The sequence below is a fragment of the Mytilus galloprovincialis genome, chromosome 7 (assembly GCF_965363235.1).
Source record: "Mytilus galloprovincialis chromosome 7, xbMytGall1.hap1.1, whole genome shotgun sequence".
In the NCBI taxonomy this organism is placed as follows: Eukaryota; Metazoa; Mollusca; class Bivalvia; order Mytilida; family Mytilidae; genus Mytilus; species Mytilus galloprovincialis.
The window spans coordinates 20,263,022-20,274,931 of NC_134844.1; the positions used below are offsets into that span (position 1 = coordinate 20,263,022).

General features: G+C 33.3%; 1 protein-coding gene across 1 annotated transcript in view; it reads right to left on the minus strand.

Moving 5' to 3' along the window:
- LOC143082498 (vacuolar protein sorting-associated protein 18 homolog) overlaps window positions 1–7,961 on the minus strand; it is a 32,583-nt gene extending 24,622 nt beyond the window's left edge. Inside the window, exons 1-4 of the mRNA XM_076258193.1 lie at window positions 7,845–7,961; window positions 4,207–4,295; window positions 1,892–1,965; window positions 382–491 (exon numbers count right to left, since the gene is read on the minus strand). Of these exons, the coding sequence (XP_076114308.1) occupies window positions 382–491; window positions 1,892–1,965; window positions 4,207–4,284 (262 nt within the window). The 5' untranslated portion in view covers window positions 4,285–4,295; window positions 7,845–7,961. The remainder of the gene's footprint in view (window positions 1–381; window positions 492–1,891; window positions 1,966–4,206; window positions 4,296–7,844) is intronic.
- Between the last annotated feature and the right edge of the window lie 3,949 nt (window positions 7,962–11,910).

The following is an 11,910-nucleotide window of genomic DNA, read 5'->3' on the forward strand; positions in this document are numbered from 1 at the left end:
ACCTTGCCCATAGCTATATAGTGAGCTTAAGGTGTGCGACACTCCAATCTTACTTGAAATATTTTGCCTACTGAAAGTCTGTGACTCCGGCGTCATTTTTGTTATACTCAAACATCATAGTGTTTGATAATCATTATTATAATGCAGATACTAGAATGGTAAAAATTCTTATTTAAAGATGTTGTAATTTCATTTCAGCAATTTAAAAACAGTAATTATATTGCTATATTTAATTTAAATCAATTTTTATGTCATTTGGTCTCTGGTGGAGAGTTGTCTAATTGACAATCAATTCACATCTTCTTATTTTTTATACAGTTATCAAATAAATCCATTATGAATGTTTTCTGTAAAATATTATATACTTGTCGTTGACCTTACCATCTGGTTGTTCTGGATGTTCAAGGTCAAGGCGTAGTAATATATTACTGTTCATTGCCATCACCAAGAAATTATTACATACAACAAGGTGAGTTATTGGGTTTGGTGGTCTGAAATGATTATGGTAAATTACACACAGGAATATGTAGTATATCAAAAACATATTATACATGTAATTTTAATTATTTAATTACAATCGAAAATAGGTTGCACAAATGTAAATTATTGTTCATGTTGTTAATCCCTTTTCAATTTTATGCATGAATTATTTCTGTTATATTTATTAACAATTAAATATACCCTTAAAACTTTTTACTGACATTAATGTTCATCAATGTTTGTGCAACTCAGTGTGAACTATAGTAGATTCTGGTACATATTTTCTCGCCTCAATATGCTTACCATGATATGTAAGGTGGTGTTTAAAAATCTATTAAGCAATCACTCAATCACTATCAAGTAGCAGTTGAGAAAGTATACAGTTAGTACATAATAAATAAATCATAAAATGACCAAATTTTCTGCAATAAGTGACAGAGCCTACAATCCTTAGCTTATATGTGTGTTGGAAGTGCATACCACCTCAAAAAACATTTATGTTCCTCTTGTAGGCAAAACAAGTGAAACTGCGAGCTACTGCTCACTGATGATACCCCCGCCGCAAGTGGATAATATTAATAGTGTAAAAATATGCAAGTGTTCGGTAAACAGGAAGTTGTCGAGTGATGAATCTGAAAACGCATCACACGGTATAGCTTACTTATTAAAATCCTGAAACCAAATTTCAGAAATCCTTGTATCGTAGTTCCTGAGAAAAATGTGACGAAAATTTTTAACTTGGTTATCATGTGTAAAATCATACAAGTGTTCGGTAAACAGGAAGTAGTCGAGTAATGAATCTGAAAACGCATCACACGGTATAGCTGACTTATATAAATCCTGAAACCAAATTTCAGAAATACTTGTATTGTAGTTCCTGAGAAAAATGTGACGAAAATTTTCAACTTGGCTATCATGTGTAAAATCATACAAGTGTTCGGTAAACAGGAAGTTGTCGAGTGATGAATCTGAAAACGCATCACACGGTATAGCTGACTTATATAAATCCTGAAACCAAATTTCAGAAATCCTTGTATTGTAGTTCCTGAGAAAAATGTGACGAAAATTTTCAACTTGGGTATCATGTGTAAAATCAGACAAGTGTTCGGTAAACAGGAAGTTGTCCAATGATGAATCTGAAAACGCATCACACGGTATGGCTGACATATATAAATGTTGATACCAAATTACAGAAAGGGTGGATGTATAGTTCCTGAGAAAAATGTGACGAAAGTTTCATGGGACGGACTGACTGACGGACGGACTGACGGACGGACGGACAGACAGAGGTAAAACAGTATACCCCCCCTTTTTTAAAGCGGGGGTATAAACATTTTCTGAAGAATTGAGACAGGGTTACTACAGAGCTATATCTTTAGGTTAAGGTGGTTTAAAATTGTATCATACTTACTTAAAATTCACCTTCTTTTTGCTAAATATAGGTATATCCGATTCTAATCTGGCATCTATAAAACCTGGACCAATCTATCAAAGAAAAGTATTAATGAATTAAGAGTTGGTCCCCTTCATTGTGATGTTGGAGGGCAACATGCACAAATTTCTGAATAGATTTTAAACTTGTCATTGTGACCACTAGATCTTAGAAAGATATAATTCTGAACATAAAAATGCCCAATCAAAACTTTCTAAAACTGTTAGCACTGAAATAAATTTACATTCTGGCAAAATGAAATGAAATTAGCCTGTTACCATATTGTGTTGTTTTGCTATGACATTATTAAAAATATTGTATTAAATATTACACGCAAAAGCATTGAGTCATAAAAACTTTATGTTTACAGCTTTTACATTAATGCTAGCAAGACAAATCTTTGTTTGGCTTGCTTGCTTTGCTTGTATCAATGTTTGCTCAAGCATGACAATTAAGATAGGCGGGGCTTCAGCTGTATACATCATACTTAAATTTTATTGGCCGTTATGTTTGAGGTTAAGGACACTAAATTTTGTCACATTACAGGATGAAAAATATAAAGCACAATCGTAGAAATGGAAGCCAAAAAATTGTTTTTTTTCTCGAAGATATGCATTTTCATCATCCAACTTAAAAGACTGGCGTCAAGTACTTTTAGTAAAACAACATAGCTATTCGAACACACCTACTCTGATTTTGTGATTCATAACATAGGTATTTTATTTGGCCCATATATTTCATCTTTTAGTACTGTGATTTGTTTATGTTATAAAGTCAACCTGTAGCTTTGCTATATAAAAATGATAGAATCTGAAGCGAGATGATGTATCAAATATTGCTTTGTACGTTTTCAAGACAAAATATTCATCTCAAACACACCCCAACATAAGAAGGTGCACTCGATTTTTTAATAAAAGGGATAAATTAAGTAGGGGAGAAGAACGACTTAATTCATCCATTTTATTTATTATGTCTATTGTTATTGAATATTGAGCACTTTGGATTAATGTTTGCTTGTAAACCTTCAAACTGATTATTCTTTGTTTATAGAGAAGGCGATAAATGCTTTCTGTAATCAGTGTTTACTATAGTAACAAAATTTTTAAAAGTTAATAGAAACAAATAAAATAACAATTTTCTTCTTAGATATCAAGTCGACGACATGGTTATCTATCAAGTTGGATGAAGAAAATGCATAACCTCGATTTTTTTTAAATTACCACGGACGGAGAACATGTCAATCTATAAGTTCGGTTATTTCCGTGTCTGTCCTTCCATTATGTGACTCATGAAATTTAAAAAAAAAAATTGGTAACAATTGTATCAAAAAGAGAAAAATTAGTGCACCTTCTTATGTTAGGGTGTGTTTGATATGAATATTTTGTCTTGAAAACGTACAAAGCAAGAACATTTGATACATCATCTCGCTTCAGATTCTATCATTTTTATATAGCAAAGCTACAGGTTGACTTTATAACATAAACAAATCACAGTACTAAAAGATGAAATATATGGGCCAAATAAAATACCTATGTTATGAATCACAAAATCAGAGAAGGTGTGTTCGAATAGCTATTTTGTTTTACAAAAAGTACTTGACGACAGCCTTTTAAGTTGGATGATAAAAATGCATATCATCGAGAAAAAAAAATACAAATTTTTGGCTTCCATTTCTGCGATTGCGCTTTATATTTGTCATCCTGTGATGTTTTAAAATTTAGTGTCCTTAACCTCAAACATAAGGGCCAATAAAATTTAAGTATGATGTAAACAAGCTGAAGCCCCGCCTATCTTAATTGCCATGCTTGAGCAAACATTGATACAAGCAAAGCAAGCAAGCCAAACAAAGATTTGTCTTGCTAGCATTAATGTAAAAGCTGTAACTTAGAAAATATATTTCTCTTTGGTATCTAATGAACATAAAATTAAGAATGGAAATGGGGAATGTGCCAAAGAGACAACAACCTGACCATAGAAAAAAACAACAGCAGAAGGTCACCAACAGGTCTTCAATGTAGCAAGAAATTCCCGCACCCCGAGGCGTCCTTCAGCTGGCCCCTAAACAAATATATACTAGTTCAGTGATAATGAACGCCATACTAATTTCCAGATTGTACACAAGAAACTAAAATTAAAATAATACAAGACTAACATGTAGGAATAACCATTTATATATAGATTTTGATCAGTACACAATTCAAAGCTTTGTTGCATGATTCATGTAAAATTTAAAATTAACTTACTTTTACAATAGTTATAAAGAGTTTAAATAAACCATTTGCATAGTGACTTACTGGTTCCTGTACTGGTGCTACTCTGACTGAGGCAGCTCTAGCAGATTCCTCTTCATACTGGTCCAAAATGGAGGCCATGGTTCAAACTGCTGCAATAGAGTCAGAATTTCATAGGAAAAACGTTTAGTCACTGACATTAATCAAAAGTAACTACATTAATATAAATATACAGCTTCATGTGTGTATCTATGAAATACTATCTATTCTGACAGTAGTCATTGCATGTCACCAGTCTCAATGCAGTCATTTGGCAGTGGCAAAATAAATTCATTTCATATGATTTTTTATATATAAATTTGTATGTTGAAAAGTATTTCTATTAAAATATTCATATTTAGGGTTTTGTTAGACACTGTGTCTTGAAATTGAATGCTGCTATTAGTGTGATATTGTAACACTGACTTCCAAAAAAAAAAGTACATAATAGTGAAATTGATCAGCTAAATACATAATAATTTTAAAAGATGACAATTTATATCAATTTTCAAGTATGTTTATATTCTTGATTACTAAAAATCTTCTGTTCAAGTTTTGTAAAATTGAGAACAAATCTAGACATGTTCAGACTTATTGTTAACTGTAGACACTTATATTAACTCATTTATTTACTGCGGCGTTTTGCATTTGCGCCGATCTGCATTTCATTTGTGCCGATTTTTTCTTTCATTTGCGCCGATTTTTGTTTTCATTTGCGCCGATTTTTTTACAGGTAAATTACAGGTTAATTACAGGTGAATAGATATAAGAAGATGTGGTATGAGTGCAAATGAGACAACTCTCCATCCAAGTCATGTTTTTTGTTATATTTATCATTATAGACCTCTTCCGTCATCCAGTTGTACACTATATTTACATACTTTAAAATCAAGAAGTAAAACCCTTAGATAAAAAATTTTAAAATCTATTTACAGCATTCAAATCCATAAAAACGGAAGACATTAAAATCATAAATCTGTTCTTGCTGAGTATTTATAGGCAACATATATAATATGTTCCTTTCATGTGATTTCGTCTCTTCTATATTTGTTGTAATTGTCAATAACGTAATCCATCTTTTCTTTGTCTTGCTAACGTACTTATGTGTGTGGCCGCCGATGGTTAAAAAAATTGACTCCTCGGCTCGTTGCAGTGTGCAATATGTCCATCAATTACAGCAAAGTTCAGAACAATATGATTCAAAATTAACTAAAACCTATGGTTATAAACAGATTTTACCAATACACCTGCACGGTATAGTACATGTACAAGTATTAACTTACCTGTAAATCCAATTAGGAGCAAATAAAAAATCGGCGCAAATGAAAAAATGAAATCGGCGCAAATGAAAGAATGAAAATTTTAAAAATCAGCGCAAATGTCATACGCCCATTTACTGGCAGTATGTGTAGATTTTATAAAGCTTTCATGTCAATCCAGCCGCAACTGGATCCAAACCCAAGTTGATTCGTCACAAATCTTTCCAGACAAAATTTAAACATTATTTTTAACAAGTGACATCACTTACCGGTAATCTTAATTGACATGAAGCTCATAAAAATTTGTTATTTTAAGAACAACAGCAAAGGTTGAATATAAATAAATACATAACAATTTTACACTGCAAGCGGAATGTGTCCACGGGACACAGATGCTTGTACATGTATATAACGTTATAAACGAAAGAGCAGGAAGAGAGACGCTTCCAAAATTTGAACTTGATCTTAGTGTTGTGGTAATAAGCATTGTGTATATATAGGTTTCATAACATTTGGTTGAGGCAAACTTTAAGTTGAGAATGGAAACGAAAAATTTAGCAACTTTAGAACGGTAAAAGAGACGCCACCAAAAATCAAACTTTATTAAATTGTTTTCTTGTGGTATTAATACGCATTGTACCTCATAACATCTGGTTCAGGCAAACTAAAGTTAGAGAACAGTAACTAATTTTGGAAGTGGGTCTCATTAAGGTCTAAGCGTGACGTGGGATTGCCGATTTTCTTGTAAGCGTGAAAGTCAAATTATTGTGCCGTGAAGACTGGAAATTACAAAAAATGAGAACTGCTTACGTACATAGTCTTAAGGGGGATACAGGAATCTGACAAAACAGTAAGTGGGATCAGGTACAGAACCCCCAAATGAGACCCCCTTATATATGATGTAGGGACGTACTTACTTACAGTCGAACAAGGGTAAAACACTTTTAATGCATAAAAAAAGCTTTCGCGTCGATCCGGCCCCACGTCGATCCGGCCCAAGTCGATCCGTCCCACGTCGATCCGGCCCAAATGTAAAGTCGATCCGGCCAACTGAAGTAAATGAAGAACATGGAAGTAAGCAATTATTGAAATGACAGTCTAATAAATTCTTCAATAAAAAAAAATATACGAAAGACTAATGATTTGATTAATCAAGTCATTATGAGGAGTTAAATTTAATAGGTTCCAGTGGACTGTAAATATTTATTTAGATATTCTGTGTATGAACAAAAAGAAAATGAAATCGCCATGAGTTAAAGTTAAAGTTATCATGGAAAATAACTTCATATTTTAAAATATGTTGAAGCTGCTATACAACCAACGACACAATAACAATCATTTTCGTATCGATTTAAAATAGTTCTTTAACTGGTACTCCAATACTTCACTTACCTGTTGTCATCCATCATCGGACACTTTTTGCAAATTTCATTTATACTGTGTCACAAATTCCTCAAAGATCAATATAGTTATTTCTTATTTTATTATGGGGCCGGATTGACTTGGGGCCGGATCGGTTTGGGGCCGGAACGACCGGATACCATAAAAAAATATCGTGACAGCTGTCATATTTTTAGGCACACAAAATGCAACAATATGTAATTAGCAGCAGCAAGAGATTTAGGTAACTATAGACTGAATTTCACTTAAGGTTCATGTGGACCCTATGGCTAAAATGGCAGTATTTTCACCTCAAAATTTACTCTGAGTACAGACAAACCTGCGCATCTGTAAAAAAATTCAGGCATAGCATGCCCTCTAGAGATAAATGACTTTCAAGTATGTTTTATGTTTTAGAAAAATAAAAACTTACCAGGATTTTGCTGTGCACTTTTTTTCATTCCTCCAGAAGGTGCCAAAATAAACTAAGTTGGGAAATAGGTTTGAGAACTTCCCCACAGGTAAAAATTAAAGTGAGCATTTTTAATTGACATGGACATTTAGATGGACAATAGATACCTGACAATAATTGGTTATTTAAACTGTGTACCTGAGTGGACCATATCAAAGTAAACTCAACTGTTTGTTAATTTCATCATCTTCTGCAGAGACGAAAAAAAGTGTACGGCAAAATCCAGTTAAGTTATGAATTTTCTAAATCATACAATGCATTTGAATTCTATTTATCTAGGGCATGCTATGCCTTAAAACTTGTCCAGATGCACAGGTTTGCCTATACTCAGAGAAAATTTTGAGGTGAAAATACGGCCATTTTAGCCATAGGGTCCACATGAACCTTAAGTGTAAATATGTCTATTAGTTCCTGGTCCCCCGAAAATCTGTCTCCTGCTTGATTGTTTCAGCCTTGGCAGTGGGGGAGGATACCTTCGTTTCTCGTCTTTATTTCATGCTTAAATTTATACCATACAAAATAGCTAAGACATTTTAACTATAACATCTTACTTATTTCGTCTTTAACTTATCAATGGTTCTGATAATCTATCAATTTGAAGTTCTAGGAAAAAATATAAGGAAAAACAAATTTTGTTTTTGTCAAACCATGGAGGCTGCCATATTTGTTATCAAAATTTTATCTGATAACCAAAAATAAAAGATATGTCAAGGGAACGCGACGGACGACAATTATTTTCTTATTCTACAGGGTATATTATCATATTATTAATTGGTGATAAAAAAAAATATATCTTATCTCATTGCACATTACAATTACAAAGGTTTTTGATAAAAGAATACAGAATACAGATAAACAAAATGTTTATTTTTCTTTGATTTAGATAATTCTTCCATATGTTCTTGAAGTAATCATGAAACAAAAATATTTAGTTGAAACTGAACCATCAGAACCTGAGACTACTATAACACATGCATTTTATGCCACGGTAGTAGTCTTAGTCAGAACTAAGTATTTTATTAATTGGATATTGCAGAAATAGTGGTTTTTGTGGAAGTACATAACATATAAGATAATGTTCAATCCAGGGGCAACTCCAGCAGTTTTTTAAAATGAGGGGTCCAGCCTCAAACCCAGAAGAAAAAAAGGGGGGGGGGGGTTCAAATATATGTTCCCTTTCAAATGCATTCAACATCAACAAAAAAGGATGGTCAGACCCCTAGATCCCTACCCCCTGCAGACGGATTCAAGGGGGGGGGGGGGGGCTGTGCCACCCCTTTCGCTTGAAAAATTAGGTTGATTTTATAGGGAATCACTGAAGAGTGACTGGAGCGGCCCCCTCTTACAAAAAGTTCTGGATCCGCCACTGCCCAGTAAGCTGTCATTCATGTATTGTGCTGACATTTTGAATGGAACTGACGATTGATTGATTGTTGGTTGCTAAATATGCCTTCACAAACCAGTGGCAAATATTTCATGAATGTTCTGGATGACCACATTTAACTGAACATACAAGTTTCAATTTGATTGACATACATTTGAAACCTCCGATCTTCTCTGTTGTCAACTCTCCATGAAGTCTAAATGACCAAAACAAGAGGCTCTCAAGAGCCTGAATCGCTCACCTGAATTTTTTTGGTTTAATCTCTCATCAATGATTATTTTGGCTTTCCAATTTATTTAAATGTTCTTTGAATCGTCCTATTTTCTTCAAAAGCAAAAAAAAAATCATTTTCTCCTATGTTCTATTTTAGCCATAGGAGCTATGTTTCTTGACATACAAGGAAATGAAATATAAAATTTATACTAGATACTCTGAAACTCTGAAACTCATTTAGCCTAAGTTTGGCTGAAATTGATACAGCAGTTTCATAAGAGAAGATTTTTTAAAGTAAGTCAACATGATGAACAAATTGTGAAAAAAGTCTTTAAAGGGCAATAACTCCTAAAGAGGTCAATTGACAATTTTGGTCAAATTGACTTATTTGTAGATCTTACTTTGCTGATCATATTTGCTGTTTACAGTTTATCTTTATCTATAATAATATTCAAGATAATGACCAAAAACTGCAAAATTTCCTTAAAATTACCAATTAAGTGGCAGCAACCCAACAATTGGATGTTTGATTCATCTGAAAATTTCAGGGCTGATAGATATTGACCTAATGAACATTTTTACTCCATGTCAGATTTGCTCTTAATGCTTTCGTTTTTGAGATATAAGCCAAAAACTGCATTTGACCCCTATGTTCTATTTTAAGTAACGGCGGCCATGTTTTTTGACGGATCAAAAATCAAAGCACACACTTTGTGCAGGATAATCTAAGGAACAACCATGCTAAGTTTTAACCAAATCCATTTAGTAGTTTCAGAGGAGAAGATTTTTTAAAGTTAGCAAATATGATGAACAAATTGTGAAAAATTGTCATTAAAGGACAATAACCCCTTGAGGGGTCAATTGAAAATTTTGGTCATATTAACTTATTTGTAGATCTTACTTTGCTGATCTTTTTTGCTGTTTACAGTTTATCTTTATCTATAATAATATTCAAGATAATGACCAAAAACTGCAAAATTTCCTTAAAATTACCAATTAAGTGGCAGCAACCCAACAATGGTTTGTTTGATTCATCTGAAAATTTCAGGGCTGATAGATCTTGACCTAATGAACATTTTTACTCCATGTCAGATTTGCTCTAAATGCTTTCGTTTTTGAGATATAAGCCAAAAACTGCATTTGACCCCTATGTTCTATTTTAAGTAACGGCGGCCATGTTTTTTGAAGGATCAAAAATCAAAGCACACACTTTGTGCAGGATAATCTAAGGAACAATCATGCTAAGTTTTAACCAAATCCATTAAGTAGTTTCAGAGGAGAAGATTTTTTAAAGTTAGCAAATATGATGAACAAATTGTGAAAAATTGTCATTAAAGGACAATAACCCCTTAAGGGGTCAATTGACAATTTTGGTCATATTAACTTATTTGTAGATCTTACTTTGCTGATCTTTTTTGCTGTTTACAGTTTATCTTTATCTATAATAATATTCAAGATAATGACCAAAAACTGCAAAATTTCCTTAAAATTACCAATTAAGTGGCAGCAACCCAACAATGGTTTGTTTGATTCATCTGAAAATTTCAGGGCTGACAGATCTTGACCTAATGAACATTTTTACCCCCATGTCAGATTTGCTCTAAATGCTTTCGTTTTTGAGATATAAGCCAAAAACTGCATTTGACCCCTATGTTCTATTTTAAGTAACGGCGGCCATGTTTTTTGACGGATCAAAAATCGAAGCGCACATTTTGTGCAGGATATACTAAGGAACAATCATGTCAAGTTTCATTCAAATCCATTCAGTAGTTTCAGAGGAGAAGATGTTTGAAAAATTGTTAACGACGACAGACGACGACGACGACGACGACGTCGACGACGACGACGACGGACGCCAAGTGATGAGAAAAGCTCACATGGCCTTTTAGGCCAGGTGAGCTAATAAAAAGGGGAAGGGTCGAGTTCTTAAAACAAAGGTGCACATGCTAAAATGTTTCACCTGCATTGCTGCTGTACTACAATCCTGTCCCCTTTTCCTGTTTGTGACCAACCAAATAAGACTTATTAACAGTTTATACTAACAAGAGCAACAAGCTGGGTGCCACACACGGAGCAGGATCTGCTTACTCTTCTAGGCACCTGAGATTACTCTGTTTTTGGTTGAGTTTGAGTTGCTGTTTTAGTTTTTTATGTTGTTTTTTCTGTAGTGTACTATTGTTTGTCTGTTGGTTTTTTTGTCTTTTCCAGCTGTGGCACTGTCAGTTTATTTTTTACTTATGAGTTTGAATGTCCCTCTAGTATTTTTTACTGATCATAATTACCTTTCTTTCTTTGTTTTAAGTCTTTAAAGATTAAACTGTTTTACTACAGGTATCACATTACATCATTTTAGACATCAGAAGGGACAATATCATATATGTTATCCTGCCAGACTGATATGTACACCTTACAATATTTCTATACACTTAACTATTGTTTACCTTTTGCTTAAAGTTATAATTCAGAAATTTTGCCAAGAATTTACAGTATCTAAATTGGACCTACCTGTAACCCTAAAACCAGAAATTTTAACCAATGAACCAGGAAAATGGTTCAATGTTAGATGACCCCTACCACAGGGACATGCATATTTTAGTCTTTCTACACACGAAATACAGTTAAAATATGGCTTATAGTATCTGTATCACACAGAACCACAAAAACTTAACATTGATTACTTATCCATAAAACGAGGGCGAGGTTAGTCTGAACCTATTCTAATGGATATGTAGACCTTGCCATGAATAAGAATACCAAATGTAGTTTAACTGTTACCATAATACGTGAGAAATAAATAAAAAGTTTCTTGAAAGAGTCACTAAATCATGAAAATGAGGTCAAAGAAATGGATATATGCCAGATGGAAACTTGAGTTCATAAATCTTTGTACAAATAGTTTACACCATTACCACTGCCAGATTAACATCTGTTTGGTTTTCTGGGATAAATTAAGTATAATCCATCACATGTAAATGTGCATTTCCAATTACAAGAAACTTTATCTGTTTCTAAGTTTGTTT